Source organism: Hypanus sabinus, chromosome 28 (assembly GCF_030144855.1).
Source record: "Hypanus sabinus isolate sHypSab1 chromosome 28, sHypSab1.hap1, whole genome shotgun sequence".
Taxonomy (NCBI): Eukaryota; Metazoa; Chordata; class Chondrichthyes; order Myliobatiformes; family Dasyatidae; genus Hypanus; species Hypanus sabinus.
Genome location: NC_082733.1, coordinates 32,194,734 through 32,222,443, shown reverse-complemented (window position 1 = coordinate 32,222,443; position 27,710 = coordinate 32,194,734). Strand labels below are relative to the sequence as shown.

Genomic DNA, 27,710 nt, shown 5'->3' with positions numbered 1-27,710 from the left:
AAGGGTCATAATTGATCCTGAACCAGATGATGTGGGACCTAAGGTTCCTGTACTTTCTTCCTCATAGCAGCAGTGAGAAGAGAGCATAGGCTGGATGGTGGGCGTCCTTGATGATGGTTGCTGCTTTCCTGCGACAGCACTCCTTGAAGATGAACAGCCCTGTTACTTTTCCTCTGACATAGAAGAGGCCATACTGGCCAATTGTATGGCTCACAATGTAATGCAACCTATGCACTAATTTTCTCTGTATGCTAATCTACTCATGTTCCTTTCAATCCCCACCCACAGGGGCAATTTACAGTAACCAATAACCCACCTGCACCTTGTTGACATGAGCAAGGAAACTGAAACAGGTAGGGAGGTTACAGTGAGAATGTGCAAACTCCAAATGGGCACAGATGGAGATGACGCTTAAACCCAGGCAATGTACTAGTTGTGCTGCCCGCATTGATTTACTCATTCTTCGCAACCCCTTGTCTCATATATATCATGTCATGTAGAAGGGCTTACTTGTTTATATTTGCATATCAACTTTGTTTTTGATTTCCTAGCTGCACTGCCATCTTCCCACTTATGTTCGAGTCCTGAAGAAGGATGCTGGCCCAAAACATCGAATGTCTGTTCCTTTCCCTGGTGCTGCTGAACTACTGAGTTCCTCCAGCATTTTGCATGAGTTGCTCTGGATTTCCGCCATCTGGAGAATCTCTTGTCCTTCAGATTTGTGGCACTTAATCTGCAGGTTTGCATAAAGTGAATAGTTTCTTTCACTGAAAGACTCATACAGTACTAGTGCTGAGCAGAAATTCAGAATCAGAATCAGGTTCATCATTAGCATATGTTGTGAAATTGCACTGTACTGCTGTTAAAAAAAAATTCCTGACATAAGTGAATGATGATAAACCTGATTCTGATATTGGTCTCTGTTATTGACTGTTAGTGGGAAGGGGACAGGGAGAGGGGAATCATGGATGGGAAAAGGGGAACAGAGAGGGGAGGGAGTGGGAAGCACCAGAGAGACATTCTGTAATGATCAGTAAACCAATTAGATGGGGTCAAGTGACCTTGCCTAGTGTCTCAGGGCTGGGTGTGTCTGCACCCATGCCTGACCTTTCTTCTCTGCCACCTGTCACACACCCTTCCCACGACACTCCACCCACCCCATTTCCACATCCATTGCTCCCACCAGATTTACAAACTCGCTCCCCTCTTTATGTTGATAAATACAATAGTGTGACAAAAGCTTAAGGCATCCTAGCTAGATATGCGATGAGGGGAAGAAGCTGTTCCTGAAATGTGGAGTGTGTGTCTTTAGTCTCCTGTACTTCCTCCTTTGATGGTTGCAATTAAAAGAGGGCATGTCCTGGGTGATGGGGGTCCTTAATGATGGATGCCGCCTTTTTGAGGCAGCATATTTTGAAGATGTCCTTGATGCTGAGGAGGCTAGTGCCCATGATGGAGGTGACTGAGTTTGTAACTTCCTGCAGCTTTTCCCAATTCTGTTCAGTGACTCCTTCACACTAGACCATGATTCAACAGTTAAATTCTCTTCATACTACATCTGTAGAAATTGAATTGAGTCTGTGCCAGAGGCATGTTGACTTCTGCAATCACCTTCTTTTGATATGACTGGCAGAAGACTCCCAATCTGAAATATTGACTGTCAATGAAGGAGCTGTGTATCTATTTTCTGTCTGTTTGTATTGTATTTTATTTTGTGTGTTTTATTATTGGTTATGGTATTCACCCTTTTGTGTCATTACTTTATTTTAGTTAGAGATAGACTGGACAAGGGGATGGATAGCTTTTGTTGACCACTAATTCTGATATTGCTAATTTTGCTAATTCCACTAATATCTTTATTGCCACATTAATTTCATTAGCTTTTCTTGCTAGATGAGATCGCTCATCTTTGCTAATATTATTATAGTGGATTGAACTTACTTTTCTCAACTTGGAGCTCAGTTATTTAGAAGCGCGCCATACAGTGTCAATTTCCTCACTCAGCCTCTCGGTGGTTTTGGTTTGCTTCTCAAGTAGCTGGTTGAATTTTCCACCACAGATGCTGCCTGACCTGCTGATTTTCTCCAGCATCTTGCGTGTCGCTCCAGATTCCAGTAGCTGCAGTCTCTCGTAACTCTCTTCATAGAATCATTGAGTAATTCAGCTTGGTAACATGCCCCTCAGCCCAACTCGTCCACAGCAACTACACTGCTAGCCCCAGTTGCCTATGATCAAACAATAATCCTCTAAAGTCCATTAACCTATCCAAATGCTTCTTAAATGTGGCAATTGTACCTACCCTGACCACTTCCTATGACTGTGCTCCCAATGAGCGTAAGAAGCTATGAGACTGGAACAGGACACTGTAATTTCTACTGCATTGTTACAAGATATATTTCCTTTCACAAGACTCATCATGACATCATGTAATTGTGTTGCTATGATGATCAGTATTTCAGTAGGTTTGGATAATGTGAATGGTTTCATTCACTGAAAGGCACATTAAGTGTTAGTGCTGAGCAGAAACTCAGAATCAGGTTTAATATCACTGGCACAGGTCATGAAAGTTGTTTTTTGGCAGCTGTACAGTGTAATACATGATAAGAAAAACTCAATAAATTGCAATATCTAAGCTATATCTAAAATTAACTTTAAAAAATATGCAAAAAGAGAGCAAATAAAAAAGCTGAGATAGTTTACAAGGATTCATTGTCCATTCAGAATCCAATGGCAGAGGGGACAAAGCTGATTAAACTACATGGAATCCATGAAGAGCTAGTTAGGTGGATTCAAACCTGGCTCAGAGTTAGAAAGTATAAGATGGTGGCTTGTGGTTGTTCCTTGCGATGGAAACTGTGACTAATAGTGTCCTTCAGGGATTTATGTTGGGTCCCTTGCAGAATACACAAACATTGGAGGTGTCATTGAGAGTGAAGAAGGTTATTGTAGAATATGATGGATTGGGTTTTATCCGTCAGTTTTTGTGGGCTTTTCCATTCTTGGGCATTGGTATTTCCATACCATGTTGTGATGCAATCAGTCTGTATACTCTCCACTATAGAAGTTATATAGAAGTTCGTCAAAGTTTTAGAAGACATGTCAAATCTGCCCATTTTGACATTTCTTGTACAGCTCAGTTCACCTGGACAGTTTTAGTGATGTGTCTTTGATGAAAAATGTAAACTAGAAAGAGTGAGAAGCAGTGAGGCAATCAGAAAGAATGATGGGAAAGTGGACATGTTGCATTTCCTGTAGTCAGATGGGAATGTGCTGATTGAGATTGACATAAGTGATAGTTCTATAGAGCAAACAATCTTATTAAATGCCCATGGGGAGCTGGAGAGGACAAGATTTAATTCGAGGAGTTATTGTGCTGGAAATGGCAGTGAATGTTCTGGAAGCACACGGCTTGGCACCCATAATGAATTGCAGAAATGTGCAGCACATAGTTCGCAATCTCATAGCTCAGCAACTCTACCTTTACGATCAACAGATTACACTGGACAGCCAAGCGCCTCTTCCCCAGGGCACCACTGCTCAGTACAAGAGGATATGGCTTTAAGGTAAGGGGAGGGAAGTTCAAGGGGCATATTAGAGGAAAGTTTTTCACTCAGAGAGTGGTTGGTGCATGGAATGCACTGCCTGAGTCAGCGGTGGAGGCAGATACACTAGTGAAATTTAAGAGACTACTAGACAGGTATATGGAGGAATTTAAGGCGGGGGGTTATATGGGAGGCAGGGTTTGAAGGTCGGCACAACATTGTGGGCCGAAGGACCTGTAATGTGCTGTACTATTCTATATTCTATGTTCAAGCCAACAAATTAGCCCAGTATCATGAGGACCAGCACATCTGAACATGAATTTGTACCAAATAGATGAAACTAAGACAGTTTCTCATTCAAAGGCATTACTTTAATTGAATCACCAGTCATCAACATCCTGGGGTTGTCCCTGTCCGAAAACCCTGTCAGGTAGCTACCTGAGCATGTCAGAGGCCTTCAACAATGTGACAAGTGACTTGTCTTCTGACATCTCAGGCCCTCTCACCATCTGCAAGGCACAAATCATGAACGTAATGGAATCTCTCCACTTGCCTAGATGGGTGCAGCTCCAGCAATTCTTAAGAAACTTGATACTGTCTAGGATGAAACAGTCCATTTGATTAGCACTCCATCCACCACCTTAAGAGCTAATTTCTTCCAGTACACAGTATCAACTGCAGAATGCACTGCTGTTATCTCCCAGGCGACTTTGATGTACCTCCAAAAACCGCAACCTCTTGCACCAAGAAACACAAGGACGGGAGATGCGTGGAAACGTCAAGTGAATGGGGTTCAAAGGGAAAATAATTTATCCAGGATTGAAGGGCAGAAAAAACTTGATCTGCCAAATGGCCTAGTTCTACTCCTATATCACATGGTCCAAACTCACTCTCATAGAAACATGTTATCCCATCAGCATTTTGAATCATTTTACAATTCTCAGTCAGGTCATGGGTTAATCTCTAAGGAAACTGAAATCCAACCCAAGCAACTTGGCTTGATAGCTCAACCCTTTCAACACAACTAATCAACTGGTAATTATGAGTTACAATCTCCAAGGTAACCAGTGGGACAGTTATAACATTTTGGTCTGTGCTGAAGGCAGGATTAAAGAAGTACAAAGACTACAGGATGTCAGAGAAGACAAACTTTACCAGGATCTAAAATCAAGTAAGACAGCACCATGATAGCATAGATCCGCCGTTTCATCATGGCTGATCCAATTTTCCTCTCGGCTCCGATCTCCTGCCTTCATCCCTGACCAATCAAGAATCGATCAACTTCTGCCTTAAATATACATAACAACTTGGCCTGCACAGCTTTGTGTGGCATCACATTCCACAGATTCACCACTCTCTGGCTAAGGAAAGTCCTCCTAATCTCCATTGTAAAAGGACGCCCCTCTATTCTGAAGCCATGTCTTCTGGTCTTTGAATCTCCCACCATAGGAAACATCTTCTCCACATCCACTCTATCAAGACCTTTCACCATTTAGGTCACCCCTTATTCTTCTGAATTCTGGTGAACAAGCCCACAGCCATCAAATGCTCATCATATGATAAGCATTCAATCCTGGAATCATTTTTGTGAATCTCCTTTGAAGTTCTCTAACTTCAGCACATCCTTTCTAAAATAAGGGACCCATACCTGCTCATAATTCAACATTACACCCTTGCTTTTATATTCTAGTCCTCTTGAAATGAATGCTAACATTGCATTTGCCTTCTTTACCACAGCCTCCAACTGCAGATTAACCTTTAGGGAATCCTGCACAAGGATTCCCAATTCCCTTTGTGCATCAGTTTTTTTGTAATTTCTCTCCATTTAGTAAATAGTCAACCATTTCATTTCTTCTATCAAAGTGCACGACCATACACTTCCTGCCACTGTATTCCACCTACCATTTCTTTGCTCATTCTCCAAATCTGTCTAAGTCCTTCTGTAGCCTCTCTACTTCCTCAAAGCTAACTGTCCCTCTACATATCTTAGTATTGCCTGCAAACTTTGCAACAAAGCCATCAATTCCATCATCAAAATCATTGACATGTAACGTAAAAAGAATTGGTCCCATCACAGACCGCTGTGGAACACCAGTAGTCACTGACAGCCAACTAGCAAAGGCTCTCTGTTTCCCACTCTTTGCTTCCTGCTAATCAGCCACTGTTTTATCCATGCTAGAATCATTTCTATAATACGACAGTGCTATTAGCAGCAGGTGCAGGCCACAGCGATAAGGATTCTCGCAGGTAGGTGACACTTGTTTAAAACGATAGCTTCACCTCCATTCAAGGCCCCTTCCAGATGAAGCAACGCTTCACCTGCAAGTCTGTTCGGATTAACTACTATATCCGGTGCTCCCTGTGCAGTCTCCTCTATATCAATGAAACCCAATGTAGGTTGGGGAACCACTTTGTTGAGAACTTTTGCTTCATCTGCAACAAGCAGGATTTGCTGATGACCAACTATCTTAATTCAGATTCCCATTCCTATTTGCACATGTCTGTCCGTGGCCACCTCTACTGCAAGAACAGGCCATTTTCCAGTTGGAGGAGCAACACCTCATATTCTGTTTGGGTAGATTCCTTGAACATCGATTTCTTCCTCCTCTCCCTACTCTTTTTCTGTTCCCTATTCTAGCTACTCTCTTAACCCTTCTGTTCTCCCTCTAGTTTCCCTCCTCCTTCATCTTCTACCATGGTCTACTCTCCTCTGTTATTGGAACACTTCTTCTTCAGCCTTTTAACTCTTCAATCTATCACTGTTCTACCTTCATCCCACCTTCCTTAGCCTCAACTTCTCATTCTGTCTTTTAGCCCCTTCTTTTCCAGTCCTGATAACGAGTCTTGCCAGAAACATTGACTCTTTATTCCCCTTCACAGATGCTATCTGACGTGAGTGTTACTTAGCTCTATCAGTCCATTATTATTCAAATGCAAAATTGCCATGGTGAAAATAACATAATAAAAAATTGATCCTCCAAGTTCCTAAATTATGGCCTGGAGCAATGGGCCGCGACTTTCATCAACAGTACAAGGCGTAGTCAAAACATAATTGCATGAGAACTTAGCTCTTGCACACTTCAAAAGCAAAGCCTTGCTTAACCAGTTCGAACTATACAAACCTGCTTTTGGAGCCCGTTGAAGTTCACATTTCACAGACCTCATTTGCATTCTACGAGAAACAGACTGAACTTCAAGCACGTCACACACTTGCATTTGAGGCACCAGAATGATTTAACTCATGACTGCTCGCTGCAGCTTCTTTCTCAGGAATGACAACCATTTATTCAAGATTTTCAAAGTAAATTTATTATCTAGTTAGTTACTATTTATAACCTTGAGACTCATTCTCAAATTCAGATTCAAATTAATTTATTAATTGCACGTATATTGAAACATATGGTGAGATGTGTTGTTTGCACTGACAACCAACAAAACCTAAGGCTGTGCTGGGGACAGCCCGCAAGTGTTGCCACTGATGCACCATCAATAACTCTTGGGAACGTGAGGTGAGGTAGGCTTTTATTAGCTGGAAGAGAGCACTATCAGCAGCAAGAGACCATCACACAACATCCTGGAGACTGAGGGAGGAGCAGTGCCTCCAATCACCTTTATACAGGGGTCTGTGGGAGGAGCCACAGGAGCAGTCAGCAGGGTGGGCATGTCCAGACAGGTATATGTAGTTCACCACAGCCACACATTCCAGTGCCAACTTAACACGCTCACAATGCTCAGCAGAACTATACCGAATATGACCAGCAACAGAGCGACAACAGCTATACAACACACACAAAATGTTGGGAGAGTTTAAAAGCGAGCAGAGTTGAAAAAGTGACGGTTACTTCTTCAGTGGTTTGATTGGGGCAAGACTGCACGAGCACATGGAGGTCGGCCAGTGAGAACTGTGGGAAGAGTTTAAAAGGAAGACAGCTTTACAGAGCTGAGAGTGGTGAGTACGTGGAATGGTCTGCCAGTGGCAGGGATGGAGGCAGGAACGATAGGGACTTTTAAGAGACACTGGGATGGATACATGGCGCTTAGAAAAATAGAGGCCTATGAGTAAGCCTAGGTAATTCTAAGTTAAGGACATGTTCGGCGCAGCTTTGTAGGTCGAAGGGCCTGTATTGTGCTGTAGGTTTTCTATGTAACTCAGCTGGTCAGGCGACATCTGTGGAAATGAATAACCCCTTTCCTCCCTTCCACCCACACACGTGGACAGTCCTCCAGTTCACCAGGCCTCCAGTCTCCAGGCTCCAAGCTTTATCTGTCAGGCTTCAACTTGCAGAGTTCCAGTTACCAGTTGTGCTTTTTAGAATGATACCATTTTAACAAACTCATCCACTGCCTCTGGCAGCTCCATATGCTCATCTCCCTCTGCGTGTAAATATACCTATGAACCCAACCCGCAGTTCTGGACTCCTCCGACCACAGAGAAAAGACTGTTGCCATCCACCTTATCTATGTCTTTTTTAATTTTATACTTTTATTTAAGCTTGCCCCCACCATTTCTCTACATTCCAAGAATGTAGACCTAGTCTGGCCAACCCTGTAACTCAGGCATTGCAGTCTTGACAATTTCTTCACTAAATATTCTTTGCACTCTCTCCAGTTTAACCATGACTTTTCCCTAACAGGTTGGCCAAAACTGTACATTGGTGTGACACCACCAATAAGTTACACAACTGCAACATATTGTCCCAACTCCTAGTCTCAGTGACTTGACTGACGAAGGCCAGCAAGCTAAAAGCTTTCTTCATCATCTTGTCTACCTATGATGCTAGGTCTCCATGCTCAATTGCACTTTCTAGTGCCCTACAACACAAATCCTATTCTTGTTTAACTTTCCAAATGCTTCACACCACACTTATTTGCTTTGAAATCTATTTGCCTCTCCATGGCCTACTTTCCTATTTTCAGGCAACACAGTAGTGCAGTGGTTAGTGTAAAGCTATAACAATGTTAGCTGTAAAATCTGGGTTCGACTCCTGCCTCTGCCTGTAAGGAGTTTGTGTGTTCTCCCCATGACCACATGGGCTTCTTCCAGCTGCTCCAGTTTTTTCCCCACATTCTAAAGACATATGGGTGAGGGGTAGTGAGTTGTTGGCATACCATGTTGGTGCCAGTAGTGTCGCAACACTTGTAGGTGGCCCAGAACAATCCTCACTGTTTTGATTTGCCATAAGCAAGACTTATTTCGGAATATTGGTAGCTCAGGTTGGCTATTTGGAAGTTTGTTTGAACACTGAGCTTGGCGAAATCTTTGCAGAAGTTTTGGCTCCATTCAAGAAGCCCGTCATCAGTGCACAGTTGAGGGTGCTGTCTCCTCAGAATACCTCTTGGAGGCATTGACTTTTGAAGAAGTCCTCAGCTGGTTGAATGGTTTCACAGCAACCTTGCACTCAGTGCAATAAGACCAACAAATTGATTGTGGACTTCGGGAAAGGGGAAGTCAAGGGAACACACACACACCCATTCTCATCAGCAGTGGAAAGAGTGAGCAGGTTCAAGTTCATGACTATCAATATCTCTGAAGATCTATCCTAGGTACAACATATTGATGCAATTACAAAAAGGCTATATTTCATTAGTAGTTTGAGGAAATTTGATAAGTTACCAAAAACTCAAGCAAATTTTTAGATATGCCGTGGAGAGCATTCTAATTGGTTGCATCACCGTCTAGTTTGGAAGGGCCACTGCACAGAATTGGAAACCTGCACAAATTTACAAACTCAGCCAGCTCTATCATGGACACTGGAATCCCCAGCAGCAAGGTCTTCAAAAGACAATGCTTCAAAGAGGTAGAATCCATAATTAAGGACCTGATCAATCAGGCCATGCCCACGTCTCATTGCTACAATCAAGAAGGACGCATAGGAGCCTGAAGACACACACTCAACTTTTAAGGAATAGCTTCTTCCCCTCTGCCATTAGGTTTCAGAATGGACAACGAAACCATGTACACGACCTCACTAGGCCTCTTTTTGTACTACTTATTTAATTTAATTATATATATGTATTTTTATTGCAATTTATAACTTTTAAAATCATGTATTGCATTGTACTGCTGCTGCAAAAAACAAATTTCACAGCATTCACTTGTCCCTGATCTCCGAAGCGCAATATATGCTTCATTCATTTTCCTAACCAATGCCTCATCAGTCAAGATTCCTAACAATTTCCAGATTTATCCTTCAAATCATATTATTTATTTATTTATTGTTTGTTTGTTGCTTATACAAGCAGTTTGTCTTCTTTTGCACACTGGTTGATTGACAGTCCTTGTGTGCAGTTCATCATTGACTCTCTTTGTTCTACTGTGAATGCCTGCAAGAAATCCAGAATAAGGTAATGTAATCCAGAGAGGTAATGTTGCAGCTATATAGGACCCTGGTCAGACCTCACCTGGAGTACTGTGCTCAGTTCTGGTCGCCTCACTACAGGAAGGATGTGGAAACCATAGAAAGGGTGCAGAGGAGATTTACAAGGATGTTGCCTGGATTGGGGAGCATGCCTTATGAGAATAGCATGAGTGACCTTGGCCTTTTCTCCTTGGAGGATGAGAGGTGACCTCATAGAGGTGAATAAGACGATGAGAGCCATTGATGGTGTGGATAGTTAGAGGATTTTTCCCAGGGCTGAAATAGCCAACATGAGAGGGCACAGCTTTAAGGTGCTTGGAAGTAGGTACAGAGGAGATGTCAGGGGTAAATTTTTTTACACAGAGAGTGATGAGTGCATGGAATGGGCTGCCAAAAACGGTGGTGGTGGCAAATATGATAGGGTCTTTTAAGAGACTCCTGGACAGGTACATGGAGCTTAGAAAAATAGAGGGCTATGGGTGGCCCTGGGTAATTTCTAAAGTAAGTACATGTTCGGCACAGCATTGTGGGCCGAAGGGCTTGTATTGTGCTGTAGGTTTTCTGTGTTTCTAAGTTTCTGTGGGGGAGGGGAAGGCTGTGATACGTGAAGCCAGGTGAGGGTAAAGGTGGGTGGATAGGAGAGGATGAATTGAGAAGCGAGGAGGTGATGGGTGGAAAAGGTAAAGGGCTGAAGAAGAAGGAATCCGATAGGAGAGGAGCATTTACTTCCACCATCTTCAACGAAGTTCTACCACCAAATACCTCTTCACCCACCCCAATCCCCATATTCTGCCGGCATCGCTTGCTCCGTGATTCCCTTGTCCATTTGTTCCTGCCCACTGATCTCCCTCCTGGCACTTAACTCTGCAAGAGAAGAAGGGCTACACCTGCCCATTCACCTCTTTCCTCACCTCCATTCAGGACCCTAAACAGTCTTTCCAGGCGAGACAATACTTCTACTGTATCAGGCGATCGCGATGCCACTTCCTCTACCTCAGTGAGACCCCAGCGTAAACGGGGGCTGCTTTGTTGAGCACCTTTGCTCTATCTGCAACAAGTGGACAACTATTTTAATTCCAATCCCCATTCCCATTCATACGTGTTCATCCATGGACCCCTCTACCGCAAGGTCCGGCTATTCTCAGGTGTGAATTCTGTCTGGATAGCCTCCACCCTGATGGCATGAACTTTGACTTATCAAATTTCTGATCATTTATGCCCCTCCCCCTCTTCTTCCATTCCCCATTATGGTTCCCCTCTTAATTTTTCTCTTCTCCTTATCTGCCTATCAACTCCCTCTGGTGCTCCTCCTCCTTCCCTTTCTCCCATGGTTTGCTCTCCTCACTTAGCAAATTCCATCTCCTTCAGCCCTTAGCCTTTTTCACACATGACCTCTCAGATTATCTCTTCATCTCCCCTCCCTCACCAACCTGGCCCACCTATCACCTTTGAGCTTATACTCCTCCCCCTCTTGGCTCCACCTTCCCCTTCCTTTCCAGTTCTGATGAAGGGGGCTCGGACCAAAACATTGACCCTTTGTTCCTTTCTATAGATGCTGCCTGGCCTGCTGATTTCCTCCAGCATTTTGCATGGCTTGCTCTGGATTTTCAGAGTTGCAGAACCTCTTGTGCTTATGATTTATTGACCGACCCACTAGTCCCTCCAGCACTTGAGATGTGTTATTAAAAAGCAACAATGACTCAGAAAGACTCTGCCTCCGAACTTGCTGCTGAAAACAGAAATATGATAGATAGCGAATAGAAAAAATGCAGAAAGATAAACAACGCATGATAAGAGAAGCTTAAAAGCTGTGGTGTCTCCATTAGAAAAGTGCCATACTCTTTTCCTTTGCTGAAGTTACAACCGCCTTGAATCTATTACTTTTGACCACGGCAGTAAGTGAAAGGTAAAAAAGTACAAACAATATATTATGTAAACTACCTTGCACTTTCAGATGATGATGACGGATAACCTTGACTTCTAAAATACACCTGTGCTTTTGTCTGTGTATGTTTTACAGATTGTATTTTCAGAAATTAAGAATTGCATTATTAGTAGAAGCTGATTTTTTTGTGTGTGTGCCGTGCAGTGGAAGATAGCATTCGCCTAACTCAGTGTCAGAAACAGTTCCCCTGACTTCCTCTTTTTATATTGTATTATATTAACAGAGGAGTTTGAACATTTTCCCTATGACTGTGTGGGTTTCCTCCCACAGTTCAAAGATTAGTTGGTTAACTGGTCATCGTAAATTGTCCTGTGATTAGGTCAATTGCTGGGCAGTGCAGCTTGTTGGGGCAGAATGGCTTATTCCATGCTGAATCTCTCAATAAATAAATCCTGTTTCGATCACAAACAAGAGAAAATCTGCAGATGTCAGAAATCCAAGCCACACACATAAAATGCTGGAGGAACTCGGCAGGCCAGACAGCATCTATGGAATGGGGTACAGTCGATGTTTCAGGCTGAGATCCTTTGGCACCATCGGAGAAAAAAAAAAGATGAGGAGTAGATTTAAAAGTTGGAGTCGAGGGGAGGGAGAAACACAAGGTGAGAGATGAAACCGGGATGGGGAGTGGTGAAGTAAAGAGCTGGGCAGTTGATTAGTGAAAGAGATACAGGACTGGAATAGGGGGAAATCTAATAGGAGAGGACAGAAGACCATGAAAGAAAGAAAGGCGAGAGGAGCACCAGAGGAAGGTGATGGGCAGGTAAGGAGATAAGGTGAGAGAGGGGAAAGGGGATGGGGAATGGTGGGGAGGCAATACCAGAAGTTAGAGAAATGGGTGTTTATGCCATCAGGTTGGAGGCTAACCAGACGGAATATAAGGTATTGTTCCTCAAACCTGAGTGTGGCCTCATTGTGACAGTAGAGGAGGCCATGGATTGACATGTCAGAATGGGAATGGGAGGTAGAATTGAAATGTACAGCCACTGGGAGATCCTACTTCTTCTGACGGACAGAGTGTAGGTGCTTGGCGAAGATGTGTTTGGTGGTGGGATCCCGTTGGAGGTGGTGGACTTTGGTGGGGTGGTAGGTGAAGACAAGAGGAACTTTATCCCTGGCAGGGTGGCGTGACAGCAGATGTCTGTGAAATGGAAGAGATGCAGTTGAGGGCAGTGTTGATGGTAGAAGATGGGAATCCCCTTTCTTTGAAAAAGGAGGACATCTCCTCTGTTCTGGAATGAAAAGCCTCATCCTGAGAGCAGATGCAAAGGAGATGGAGGAATTGAGAGAAGGGGTTGGTGTTTTTACAAGTGGAAGAGGTATAGTCTAGGAAGCTGTGAGAGTCCTTGGATTTATAATAGACATCAGTAGATAATCTGTCTCCAGACATAGAGACAGAGAGATCGAGAAAGGAGAGGGAGGTGTTGGAAATGGACCAACAAAATTTAAGAGCAGGGTGGAAGTTGGAGGCAAAGTTGATGAAGTTGACGAGCTCCACGTAGGTGCAGGGAGCAGCACAATGCAGTTGTCAATGCAGCGTAGGAAAAGAGGGGTATGGACACCAGTGTAAGCTTGGAACATAGACTGTTCGACGTAGCCAACAAAAAGGCAGGCACCCATGGCTACACCTTTTGTTTGAAGGAAGTGGGAAGAGACAAAGGAGAAATCATTGAGAGTGAGGACAAGATCCACTAGACAGAGTAGAGTGATGGTGGAGGGGAACTGGTTGGGTCTGGTGTCCAGAAAGAAATGGAGAGCTTTGAGGCCTTCCTGGTGGGGGATGGAAGTGTACAGGGACTGGACATCCATAGTGAAAATAAAATGATGGGGACCAGGGAACTTGAAATCATTGAAAAGATCCAGAGAATGTGAAGTGTAATTGAAATCCTGTTTCAATCTCACAATCTTCTTCTACTTATTCTATGACTAACTCTGTCAAACATTGCACCATTCCAATCAATTTAAATTGGTATATTGGTTTATTATTGTTAATGCTGCATGCAATAGGTACACTGAGAAACATGTTTTACATATTATCCAAACAGCAGGACTAGCAAGTGTCAAAATAAATGTGTCTTATACTGCGCATTAAGTGGTAAGGAATTGCTTTAACAGTCCTGATGAAGAGTTGATGCACCATCAATAATTCTCAGAGACATGAGGCAAGATAATAGACAATAGACAATAGACAATAGGTGCAGAAGTAGACCATTTGGCCCCTCGAGTCTGCACCGCCATTCTGAGATCATGGCTGATCATTCACTATCAATACCCAGTCCCTGCCTTCTCCCCATATAGGCTTTTATTGGCTGGAAGAAAGAACAAGCAGCAAGTGTCCACCACACTACATCCTGGAGACTGAGGCCGGGGCTGTGTCTCCAATCGCCTTTATACTGGGGTCCGTGGGAGGAGCCACGGTCAGTGTCAGCAGGGGGGCCATGTCCAGACAGGTATATGTAGTTCACCACAAGAGTCTCAGCTGAAACATTGACTCTTTATTCCCCTCCATGGATGTTACCTGACCTGATGAGTTCTTTCAGCAACTTGTGTGCGTTACTCTGGATTTCCAGCATCTGCCGAATCCCTTGCATTTATGTTGCGAGGGCCACTTTACAGGAGATGGTCACTTAATGTCCTCCTTCACTCAGGGTCTTTTTTTTGTGTGAGACTCTGTATTTTACAGTTATCATAATTATATGTATAATGTCTGCCTTGTGCTGTGTGTGACTATTGGTAATGTGAGTTGAATCTTGGCCCCGGAGTAACGCTGTTTTGTTTGACTGTATTCATGGGTTTTCACATGTGGTTAAACTACAATTAAACTTGAACTTGTTTGTATCGTGATAATTTCATTGCAGACTAGTTAGCATAATCAAACATTAGAACGTAGAGCCCTGATTGTCTGTGGAAAGAGAAAATGAGTTCTAGTTTCAGGCTGAAACCAAGGGACAGTTTTCGTGTCTCACCAAGTCCACATGACCACATATAAGACATTATCATGGCACACTGAGGTAATTAATCAGCAGCAATACGTGTTATACTTCAGTGATACTTTCTGGCAGAATTATCCCATCCTCTCCTCTCAGCAATAGTTATACTTAGGCACGCAGTGGCCACTTTATTAGGGGCAAACAATAAAAGTAAGCAAAATACATTTAGAACAAAATTCAGTCCTCAGACACGGAGCCCAGACCAGACAGAGCAGGCCCACTGCCTCAGTCTTAGCTCAGCAAAGAACAGCAGGAAGCAGAACTGGCCCATTCTTGCCTGCAGTCCTGACACCCTGCCTTATCAATCATCTGGCCTGGCGTTTAAATCCTCCAAGCATCGATTCATTGCTCTCTCAAAGACTGGGACCTGTTGCATTGATACACTTTGGGCTTAGACCCCCCCCCCCCCGCTGCTTCCTTTCCCTCCCCCCCCCCCCCCGCCATACGTCAGCCTGTGCCCAATATCAAAATTGATCAAATCTCGCTATTGGTTTTGGTGTAAGGGCTCTGAATCTCCTCCACTCCGCTTGCTTCAACTCTGACTCTGTCTCGAACATGCCTTGACCTTGCTCCTGCGCACACACACTTCGACCCTTGACTCAGCCTTGCTTCCTCATTGTTTGCGGTGACCGTATACCATGAATATTTACAGAAAATGTGTTATTAATAAAATATTTAATTGTATTTCTTACTTTGAAAGCCACCATGAAGTTGTTGCTCGACTTCAGCAGCACCATCTTAAACTGGATTAGATATTTGTATTAAAGAGCAGGTGTATAGGTTTACCTAACAAAATGATCTCTGAGGTAGTTTTTCGATTAAGCTCAAATTTACAGTTTCCTTATCTTTGTGGTTTAACCATATCACCATAAATTCAACACAGACTTCAATATATGGCCTGCCTTACAATAACTGTCTTATGTTTTAATGTTCCAGGTTGTATAATTCAGATGTTCCCCATTCTCACCTTGAGAGGATGAAATGAACAAACATTGTAGGATATCCCAAACCAGAAAATGTCACAGTGGGAATCTCAAGTCTTTATGGTGGAAGATATGCATTGCTGATCAGGATTTGTTGCTACGGGGCGTGCAAAGCCAGAGCTTTCCATTTCACCACTCCTTGTTACTTTGGTATTTGCAATACAAAAACTTGCTCCTTGAACTCATAAAAAGAACCTGTTGCTCACTATCCCTGTTGTAACTTGTCACCCTTGAAACAACAGCTTACCCATGAACCGGAAAGGTGACTGAGTTCTGCAGCTGAGTTCTGCTTCCAAATTAAATTTGTGTGTTGTATGTCATTCAAATTCAGCTACAACCGTGAGTGTGCTCCATACAGTGAGTAGAGTTAAGGTGGTGACAAGAAAACACACAACTACATGTAAAATGTTTTTTGTTACTTATATATTATTATGCTTACCAACATTTCTAATTATTTCTACAACAGGATCGGTGTGATCAGCAATTTTCAAGATGGATAGTCCTGGATGGAAAAGCAGATTGCAGATTGCATGTGCTCTTAGCATTTTCATCATGCTGCCTTGTCCAGTCACACAAGGGGCTAAAATATTGGTTGTACCTGTGGATGGAAGTCATTGGATCAATATGGAGATTCTAATAGAAAAACTAAAAGAACACGGACACAATATCACAGTGCTTTCTTACTTACCAACTTTCTATTTAAAAGAAAGACCAGATCTCTTTGAATTCATAAGGACTAAACAAGAGAAAGATATTGAACAACTTGAACTTATGAAGTGGATTGAATATCTTGTGCAAAATTCATTGGAAAGCTTCCAGAATAGTTGGGCAACATGGGGCAAAATTAAGTTGCTGTTAACTTTTAATCTTTTCAGGTATCATTTACATAGATCTTTTCAGCATGAAACCAGGGCAATATTTGAAAACAAAAGCTTGTTAAACCGACTTAAGAATGCAGATTTTGAGATATTGCTTGCAGATCCCGTTTTAGTTGCTGGTCCAATGCTTGCTTATTATTTAAAAGTCCCATTGGTGTATAATGTTCGATGGCTTCCTTTTGGAGAAGCTCATTTTCATTTTGCTCCATCGCCACTTTCTTACATCCCAAATCCAGGCTCACACTTTACAGATCAAATGAATTTTCTCCAGAGAACAGAAAACATTGTGCACTATCTTATTCATCTAGTCACCTCAGAATTATTTATATACCCAATATATAAAGAAATCTGTCATCAACATCTGGGACCAGACACAGACATCCAAACGCTTCTCTTGAGGGCTGATTTGTTGCTAATGAGAATGGATTTTGTGTTTGAATTCCCAAGACCCACCATGCCAAATATTGTCTACATTGGAGGCTTCCAGTGTAAACCAGCCCGACCACTAGCGGCAGAGTTTGACGAGTTTGTTCAAAGCTCAGGAAAGCATGGACTTATTGTGATGTCATTAGGATCTATTATACATTCCTTGCCAAAGCAGATTACAATGGAAATAGCTGAGGCATTCGCTCAAGTACCCCAGAAGGTGATTTGGAGATATGATGGAGAAATCCCTCCCAATGTAGGTAATAATACACTACTGAGAAAATGGATCCCTCAGAACGACCTTCTGGGACACCCCAACACCCGAGTCTTCATTTCGCACGGTGGTACCAATGGCATTTACGAGGCCATCTACCATGGGGTGCCAGTGATTGGCATGCCTCTTATTTTTGACCAGTTTGACAATATAGTCCGACTTGAATCCCGAGGTGCAGCCAAGATGCTTAATGTTGTAACCATGCATTCAGCAGATCTATTGCAGGCACTTAATGAGGTGATAAATGGCACATTTTACCGGGACAACATGAAGAAACTCTCTGCCCTCCACCGGGACCAACCAGAGTCCCCAATGGAGCGAGCCGTTTTCTGGATTGAGTACGTTGCCCGACACAAAGGAGCAGGCCATTTGCATTCTGAATCCTACCGACTGCCCTGGTATGTTTACTATTGTGTGGACGTGATGGGCTTACTGTTGTCCATGTTGCTCATGGTCACAGTGCTGATGGTTGTAGCACTGAAGAAACTTTGTCGTATTGCATGTGGAGGAAAACAAAAGACCGAGTGAGGTTACACTATTTTGTATTGGGATATGGTGCTTTATGTTCTTTAGAATTAATTGATTTTTTTTCTGAAGTTATTCCATGGAACATTCTTTCCAGATTTTATGAATTTAGCAAAGGCTACTCTGGGAATAAATCATTAGCAATAGACGCATTATAATATAGACTTTGTGCTTTGATATACACAAAAGAATTGAAACTACCTGATCCACATTTCACAGGGAAAACAGGGGATGTAAAAGAGTAAAGTGACTAGAGGTATAAGGGAAAGCAGACTAATTCAGCTGACCTATGAATAAAGAAATATTCTTTTGAAATGTATTTGATTTTAATGCTTCTTCATGTCAGTCAAATTATTTTTATCACTCATGAATCCTAGAGATATTTTGATCTAAAAATTATGCAAGAAATGTCAAAGTTTAGTGTCAAGTGTATCTTTGATGCTGATTGCAGTACAGAGTAAATAGTTTTCAATGTGCAGGAAAAATGTATTTACACATATTGTCTGCAGACAAGTGGGCAGCAATATCAAGCGATCTGAAAAGGAATGGTCTGAAGGTTCCCCAAACCTGTTGAGTCACTCAGATTCCATCAATGTATTGCATGCATTAACCTTAACATGTTTGCTCAACAACAATCTATCAATGTTCATCAGCCTATTATCCCTCTGGACCAGGGGTTCCCAACCTTTTTAATGTTGTGGAACAATACCTTTAAACAGGGGGTCTGCGGAGCCCAGTTTGGAACCCAGCTCGAGACTAAGTAGCTTAAGTAACTTGAATGGAAGGAGTTGCAAATATCCTAAACTTGTAACATGCAAAATGCCTACACTGGTATACCCCTCCCCCAATTTTCATTCATTTGTATCTATACATCATTGTGATGTCAAGATTCAATTGAACACAGGCCTAGGTGACGCAAATTGTCCTTCTGTTTTATCCTATCACTCCTTAACTGTGGTTATATTTGCTCTAAGATGTGATGTCCCAAAATGTAGTCTGTCTAGCTTTTGCTTTGTTGGCTTGACATCTAATCTATTTTTATCATTTAATTATTTAGTGCTTTGTGTACAATCCCACAACAATTAGCATTTATATACACAGTAGCCACTCTATTAGGTATATCCTGCAATAGTCCCTGCAATTTGTAATGACCTGTGTGCGCAAAAATCTTGTGCTGTGCAATTTTTTCTCAGTGGCAACAACTTGTGTGCACGGAATAATTTCTTCAATAAAAACAATATTAATAAGCCTATTCTAAGATATGCAGACAAATAATCATAAAGGCCATGTTGTCAACACCATCTGCAGCAGAAACCGCAAAAAGGAGTGTGATTGTGTGCGATCATGAAATATGCTTACAATCCTAACGATGTAGAGGGTGACAACCTTTTGTCTGCAGTTTAAGTTCCTTTGTGTGTTAGTAGCACACCGTACAGGTAACTTTGACCTCCTGTATCTAGTATGTTGGTCATTGAGAGCACGTTTGTGGTCTGCTGCTGCTGTAGCCCAAGGTTTGATGTGTATTCATTCGAGACGCACCTCTGCACACCACTGTTTTACTGTATAGTTATTTGAATTACCGTCACCTTCCTGTCAGCTTAAACCACTCTAGCCTTTCTCCTCTGACACTTCTCATTAACGAGACGTTTTCACCCACAAGACTGCCATTCACTGGTGTTTTTTTTTAAATTTCTCTCAGCATTCTCTATAAAATCTAGAAACTGTTGTGCATGAAAATCCAAAGGGATGAGCAGTTCCTGAGATACTCAAACCACCCTATCTGGCATCATGGATAGTTTTCATGATGGATTGTACTGGATGTGAATACAGATTACAAGTATTCTTAGTATCATTTTCATCACATGTCCAGTTACCCAAGGGTCTGAAATATTGGTTATACCTGTGGATGGAAGTCATTGGATTAATATGGAGTTTCCAATAGGAAAACAGAAACAACATGGAAGCATTATCACAATGCTTGGTTACTCTTCATCTTGGCTAATGTAAGAATGTTTTGATCTCTATCAGGACCTCCTCACTCTTTCTTCCTACGTCATTGGTACTGATGTGTACCATGACATCTGGCTACTCACCCTCCCATTTCAAAATGCTGGCTACGCGATCAGAGACATCCCTGACCCTAGCACCCGGGAGGCAACAAATCATCCGGGAGTCTCTGTCGCGACCATAGAATCTCTTGTCTGTACCTCTAACTAGTTTCAGGGAGGTAGTTACGCCAAAGGAGTGGCAAACACGTAATTGGGTTACAGTGGTGAACTACATATACCCGCTGGTCGAGAGGGTTCACCTTCTACATGCGAACCCCCAGTATGGCTACGTGGTCTTACCTGATGGGTGGGAGGACACGGTCTCCGTCCGCGACCTGGCGCCCAGAGGAGCAGCAGACCACCACCCTGAACACTCCACGGTAACTAAGAACCCTGTACCCGAGGTGACACCGCGCACACCGAGCCCTACACTGACGCCTCACGACACTCCTATACCGTGAGTCTCGCACGCACAAGCGTGAGGGATCACTGATGCCTAGTGGGCTGACACCTCCAGTTAGGCCGGAACCACTACAACCTCCGTCTCCGGTGCAAGCACCACCGGCACCTGTGCAATCACCACCACTGGCATCTGTGCAATCACAGCCGGTGCTACGTAGATCGCAGCGACAGATTTGACCACCTGATAAACTTAACCTGTAAATAAACTTGTAAGAAACTTCGCTACATGGGGACTCTTTTTAAAACAAAGGGGGGTGGGGTGAATGTGGTGAACTACATATACCTGTCTGGACACGCCCCCTGCTGACTGCTCCTGTGGCTCCTCCCACAGACCCCGGTATAAAGGCGATTGAGGTCTGAGCCCGGCCTCTCTGTCTCCAGGATGTAGTATGGTGGTCAACCACTGCTTGTTCCTTCTTCCAGTCAATAAAAGCCAATACCTCGCTTTTACGTCTCAGAGTGAGTTATTGATGGTGCATCAGTTACCATCAGGCGAAGGAAGGGGAAAGGGCAGGCAGAGCAGGGCTCCCCTGTGGCCATTCCCCTCAGCAACAAGTAGACCGATTTGGATACTGTTGGGGGGGATGACTTACCTGGGACAAGCTGCGGCAGCCGGATCTCTGACACTGAGTCTGGTTCTGCAGTGCAGAAGGGAAGGGGGAAGAAGAGGAGAGTGGTAGTGATATAGGACTCAATAGTTAGAGGTACAGACAGGAGATTCTATGGTCGTGACAGAGGCTCCCAGATGATTTGTTGCCTCCCAGGTGCTAGGATCAGGGATATCTCAGTGTTGTTCAAATTCAAGAAAAACATGATAAACTTGTAAGGAATAAGGTGATGAAAAGACTTGGGGAACTGTCATTGAAGAGGTTGAATAATGGTTAGACACAATGGCATCATAATATCTTCCAAAAGTTAATGATGAATTTTTAATATAAATGTCATCAATGGCATCAAGATTTTAATATAGCAGTGTTTCAAAATAGAACACAGTTAAAACAATTTGAAAGTGCACACTTTGATTTTATACTTACAGATTCCTTTGACAAGGTTCAAAGTAAATTTTATTATCTGATTACATATACTGTATGTCACCATATACAACCTATGGGCATACTCAATAAATCTATAGAATAATAACTATAACAGAATCGATACAACACCCAACTAGGGCGTTCAACCAGGGTGCAGAATACAAGAAACAGTCCAAACACAGAAAGAAGAAATAATATTAATAAATAAATGAGCAATAAATATCGAAAACATGAGATGAAGAGTCCTTGAAAGTGAATTTATAGGTTGTGGGAACATTTCAACGATGGGACAACGGAAGCTGAACCATTTGGTTCAAGAGCTTGATGGTTCGAGGATAGTAAATCTCCTGAACCAGGTAGTGAAAGTCCTGAGGCTCTTGAAACCTTCTTCCTGATGGCAGCAGTGAGAAGAGACCATGCCCTAGATGTTGGGGCTTTCCTGTTGCAACGTTTTGTGCAAATATGTTGCATGGTTGGGAGAAACAGGGTCAATATCAACTAATCTTTGTAGGATTTTCTGTTGAAGGGTACTGGTGTTTCCATACCAGGGTGTGATGCAGCCAGTCGATATACTCTCTACTGTGCATCTACAAAAGTTTTTTAAAGTTCTAGATGTCATGCTGAATCCCCACAAACTCCTAAGAGCATAGAGGTGCTGTTGTGCTTTCTTAATGTGATGGGCCCAGGACAGATCCTCTGAAATAATAACACCTAGGAATTAAAAGTTGCTAACCCTCTCTAGCTCTAATCCTCCGATGAGACTTGGCTCCTGGACTTCTGGTTTTCTTCTTCAGAAGTCTATAATCAATTTCTTGGTCTTGCTAACATTGTGTAAGAGATTGTTGTAACCCCACTCCGCCAGATTTTCTGTCCCCCTTCTATATGTTGACTCATCACCACCTTTGATTTGGCCTACGATGGTGGTGTTACCAGCATACTTGAATATGGCATTGGAGTTGTGCTTAGCCGCACAGTCATAAGTGTGAAGTGAGTAGAGCAGGGAGCTAAGCAAAGAGCTTTGTGGTGTATATATGCTAATGGAGATTATGAAGGAGATGTAGTTGCCAATCCGAACTGATTGGGGTCTGTAAGTAAGGAAATCCAATTGCACAAGAGGATATTGAGACCAAGATCTTGGAGCTTGAGAAGCCATTTTTTTTTAACTGCTCGGGGCACAGAGGCTAGACTGCGCAGGCGCATGATGTAGTGCGCCAAAGGTTTAAAAAAAAAGACCACCATCGTCGTCATTGGAGTGGACTGAGGCAGAGTGGGATGGCTTTGGCATGAACAGGCAGCGGCAAGGGTAGGTTCTGGTAAGTTTTGTTTTGTTCGTTTAGAGTAGAGAGAATGCCAGGCAGGATCATTCAGGAGAGTGAGAAGTTTATAGGTAGTAGTTTCAGGGAAGTAGTTACATCAAAGGAGCAGCGCACAGGTAATTGGGTTACCATCAGGCGAGGGAAGGGTAAAAGGGCAGGCAGAGCAGGGCTCCCCTGTGACCATTCCCCTTAGCAACAAGTATACCGATTTGAATACTGTTGGGGGGGATGACTTACCTGGGACAAGCTGTGGCAGCCGGATCTCTGACACTGAGTCTGGTTCTGCAGTGCAGAAGGGAAGGGGGAAGAAGAGGAGAGTGGTAGTGATATGGGACTCAATAGTTAGAGGTACAGACAGGAGATTCTATGGTCGCAACAGAGACTCCCGGATGATTTGTTGCCTCCCGGGTGCTAGGGTCAGGGATGTCTCTGATCGCGTAGCCAGCATTTTGAAATGGGAGGGTGAGTAGCCAGATGTCATGGTACACATCAGTACCAATGACGTAGGAAGAAAGAGTGAGGAGGTCCTGAACAGTGAGTATAGAGAGCTTGGTAGAAAGTTAAAAAGCAGGACCTCGAGGGTGGTAATCTCAGGATTGCTTCCTGTGCCACGTGCCAGTGAGGGTAAGAATAGGATGCACTGGAGGATGAACACGTGGCTGAGGAACTTGTGTAGATAAGGAAAATGTTACAGCAGTGCTCAGGCAGGACAGATTAGAGGGCTTGTCTACCAAGGCCATATGGGTGGAACTGAGAAACAGGAAAGGTATGACCACATTAATGGGGTTGTATTGTAGACCACCCAATAGTTAGCGAGAATTGGAGGAGCAAATCTGCAGAGAGATAGCAGACAACTGCAGGAAACATAATGTTGTGATAGTAGGGGATTTTAATTTTCCACGTATTGATTGGGACTCCCATACTGTTAAAGGTCTAGATGGGTTAGACTTAATAGACAATAGACAGTAGGTGCAGGAGTAGGCCATTTGGCCCTTTTAGCCAGCTCCGCCATTCACTGTGATCATGGCTGATCATACACAATCAATACCCCGTTCCTGCCCTCTCCCCATATCCCTTGAGCTCTATCTAACTCTCTCTTGAATGCATCCAGAGACTTGGCCTCTACTGCCTTCTGGGGCAGAGTATTCCACATATCCACCACTCTCTGGGTGAAAACGATTTTCCGCATCTCTGTTCTAAATGGCCTCTAGTTCTGGACTCACCCATTAGCGGGAACGTGTTTCCTGCCTCCAGCATGCCCAATCCCTTAATAATCTTATATGTTTCAATCAGATCCCCTCTCATCCTTCTAAATTCCAGTGTATACAAGCCCAGTCGCTCCAATCTTTCAACATATGACAGTCCCGCCATTCCAGGAATTAACCTTGTGAACTTACGCTGCACTCCCTCAATAGCAAGAATGTCCTTCCTCAAATTTGGAGACCAAAACTGCACACAATACTCCAGGTGGGGTCTCACCAGGGCCCTGTACAGCTGCAGAAGGACCTCTTTACTCCTATACTCAATTCCTCTTGTTATAAAGGCCAGCATGCCATTAGCTTTCTTCACTGCCTGCTGTACCTGCATGCTTGCTTTCATTGATTGATGTACAAGAACACCTAGATCTCATTGTACTTCCCCTTTCCCTAACTTGACTGCATTTAGATAGTATTCTGCCTTCCTGTTCTTGCCACCAAAGTGGATAACCTCACATTTATCCACATTAAACTGCATCTGCCATACATTTGCCCACTCACCCAACCTGTCCAAGTCACCCTGCATTCTCATAACATCCTCCTGACATTTCACACTGCCACCCAGCTTTGTGTCATCAGCAAATTTGCTAATGTTACTTTTAATCCCTTCATCTAAATCACTAATGTATATTGTAAACAGCTGCGGTCCTAGCACCGAACCTTGCGTTACTCCACTGGTCACAGCCTGCCATTCCGAAAGGGACCCGTTAATCGCTACTCTTTGTTTCCTGTCAGCCAGCCAATTTTCAATCCATGTCAGTACTCTGCCCCCAATACCATGTGCCCTAATTTTGCCCACTAACCTCCTATGTGGGACTTTATCAAAAGCTTTCTGGAAGTCCAGGTACACTACATCCACTGGCTCTCCCTTGTCCATTTTCAGAGTTACATCCTCAAAAAACTCCAGAAGATTAGTCAAGCATGATTTTCCCTTCATAAATCCATGCTGACCTGGACTGATCCTTCTACTGCTATCCAAATGTGTCGTAATTTCCTCTTTTATAATTGACTCCAGCATCTTTCCCACCACTGATGTCAGTCTAACCGGTCTATAATTCCCTGTTTTCTCTCTCCCTCCTTTCTTGAAAAGTGGGACAACATTAGCCACCTTCCAATCAGCAGGAACTATTCCTGAATCTATAGAACATTGGAAAATGATTACCAATGCGTCCACGATTTCTAGAGACTCCTCCTTAAGTACCCTGGGATGCAGACCATCAGGTCCCGGGGACTTATCAGCCTTCAGACTCAACAGTCTATCCAACACTGTTTCTTGCCTAATATAAATTTCCTTCAGTTCATCTTTTACCCTAGTTCCTTTGGCCACTATTACATCTGGGAGATTGTTTGTGTCTTCCTTAGTGAAGACAGATCCAAAGTACCTGTTCAATTCATCTGCCATTTCGTTGTTCCCCATAATAAATTCACCCGTTTTTGTCTTCAATGGCCCAATTTTGGTCTTAACTATTTTTTTACTATTCACATACCTAAAGAAGCTTTTACTATGCTCCTTTATATTCTTGGCTAGTTTACCTTCATACCTCAATTTTTCTTGGCATATTGCCTTTTTTGTTATCTTCTGTTGCTCTTTAAAAGCTTCCCTGTCCTCCGGTTTCCCGCTCATCTTTGCTATGTTATACTTCTTCTCTTTTATCCTTATACTGCCCTTTACTTCCCTCAACAGCCACGGCTGCCCCTTACTCCCCTTAGGATATTTCTTCCTCTTCGGAATGAACCGATCCTGCACCTTCTGCATTATTCCCAGAAATGACTGCCATTGTTGTTCCACTGTCTTCCCTGCTAGGGTATTGTTCCATTGAACTTTGGCCAGCTCCATAGTTCCCTTTGTTCAACTGTAATACTGACACATCTGATTTTCCCTTCTCCTTCTCAAATTGTAGGTTAAAACATATCATATTATGGTCACTACCTCCTAATGGTTCCTTTACCTCCAGGTCCCTGATCAAATCCGGTTCATTGCATAACACTAAATCTAGAATTGCCTTCTCCCTGGTAGGCTCCAGTACAAGCTGTTCTAAGAATCCATCTCGGAGGCACTCCACAAACTCCCTTTCTTGGGGTCCAGTACCATTCTGATTCTCCCAGTCTACCTGCATTTTGAAATCCCCCCTGACAACTGTATCATTACCTTTGCGACATGCCAACTTTAACTCTTCATTCAACTTACACCCTACATCCAGACTGCTGTTTGGGGACCTGTAGATAACTCCGATTAGGGTCTTTCTACCCTTAGAATTTCTCAGTTCTATCCATACTGACTCTACATCCCCAGATTCTATGTCCCCCCTCGCAAGGGACTGAATATCATTCCTCACCAACAGAGCCACACCACCCCCTCTGCCAGTCAGTCTGTCCTTTCGATAAGATGTATATCCTTGAATATTCATTTCCCAGGCCCTATCCGCTTTAAGCCATGTCTCAGTTATTCCCACAACATTGTACTTGCCAATTTCCAACTGAGCCTCAAGCTCATCTACTTTATTCCTTATACTTCGTGCATTCATATATAATACTTTTAATTCGGTACTCCCCTCTCCTTTCATATCAATTCCTATTTCACTTGGCCATACTGTATGATCTCTTCTTGAGCTTTCTACTCCATTGATTCTGTTGTCCTTTTTAACTTCCTTATTTTTACTTTCCCTTTAACTCCATCCTTGTATTTCCAGTTCATCCCCTCCTCCCCACTACTTAGTTTAAACACATCTGTGTTGCAGTGGCAAACCTGTCTGCCAGAATGCTGGTCCCCCACGTATTAAGGTGCAACCCGTCCCTTTTGTACAATTCATCCCTACCCCAAAACAGATCCCAGTGTTCCAAGAATGTAAATCCTTGTTTCCTGCACCAGTTCCTCAGCCACACATTCAGATCCATTATCTCCCTGTTCCTGCCCTCTCCAGGATGAGGAACTGGAAGCAAACCGGAGATAACCACCCTGGAAGTCCTGCTTTTCAGCCTTCTTCTGAGTTCTCAGAAGTCCCGCTGTAGAATGTCCTTCCTCTTCTTCCCAATGTCATTTGTGCCGACATGCACTACCACTTCTGGCTGTTCATCTTCACCCTTGAGGATTCCCTGCAATCAGTCCGTGATGTACTGGATCCTAGCACCAGGGAGGCAACACACCATCCTTAAATCTCGCCTGTTGCCACAGAAACCCCTTTCCATACCTCTTACTATGGAGTCCCCTACTACCACGGCTCTTCCTGATGTCTGACTCCTCGGCTCTGCTTCTGCACCAATTTTCGGCTCGCAGACCTGTCCGCCTCTCAGACTGGCAGTATCTTCTGTCCTGACAGCTTCCAAGAGGGTGAACCTGTTTACAAGAGGTACATCCCCTGGGGTCTCCTGTACTTCAAGCATCCTTTCCTTCCAAATTGTAGCCCCCTTTCTCTCTTCCGGTATCCTCGGTGTAACGACCTCACTGTAGGTCCTGTCCAGAAAACTCTCGTTTTTGCGGATAAACCTGAGGTCATCCAGTTCTTTCTTCAGTGCTGCAACATGCTCCTTCAGAAGCTGAATCTGGACACACTTTCCACAGCTGTAGCAGCCAGGGGCACCATCAATGTCCCTGACCTCCCACATCATGCACGTGGCACACTGAATCAGCTTAGCGGTCATGTCTTCACCCTCTGCAATTGTGCCTGGCGTACT

At 43.4% G+C, this 27,710-nt stretch overlaps 1 protein-coding gene across 5 annotated transcripts in view; it reads left to right on the top strand.

The window, feature by feature from the left end:
* The window catches only part of LOC132382558 (UDP-glucuronosyltransferase 2C1-like), a 29,926-nt gene extending 10,822 nt beyond the window's left edge, over positions 1 to 19,104 (top strand). Inside the window, exons 1-3 of one of the 5 annotated variants that reach the window (XM_059952879.1) lie at positions 10,489 to 11,807; positions 15,773 to 16,176; positions 16,286 to 19,104. In XM_059952879.1, the coding sequence (XP_059808862.1) occupies positions 16,312 to 17,925 (1,614 nt within the window). In that variant the 5' untranslated portion in view covers positions 10,489 to 11,807; positions 15,773 to 16,176; positions 16,286 to 16,311 and the 3' untranslated portion in view covers positions 17,926 to 19,104. Of the gene's footprint in view, positions 1 to 7,238; positions 7,492 to 10,488; positions 11,808 to 15,301; positions 16,177 to 16,285 lie in introns of those variants that run through there. The other 4 variants (XM_059952877.1, XM_059952880.1, XM_059952878.1 and 1 more) reach the window with 4 other exon arrangements.
* The last annotated feature ends 8,606 nt before the right edge of the window (positions 19,105 to 27,710 follow it).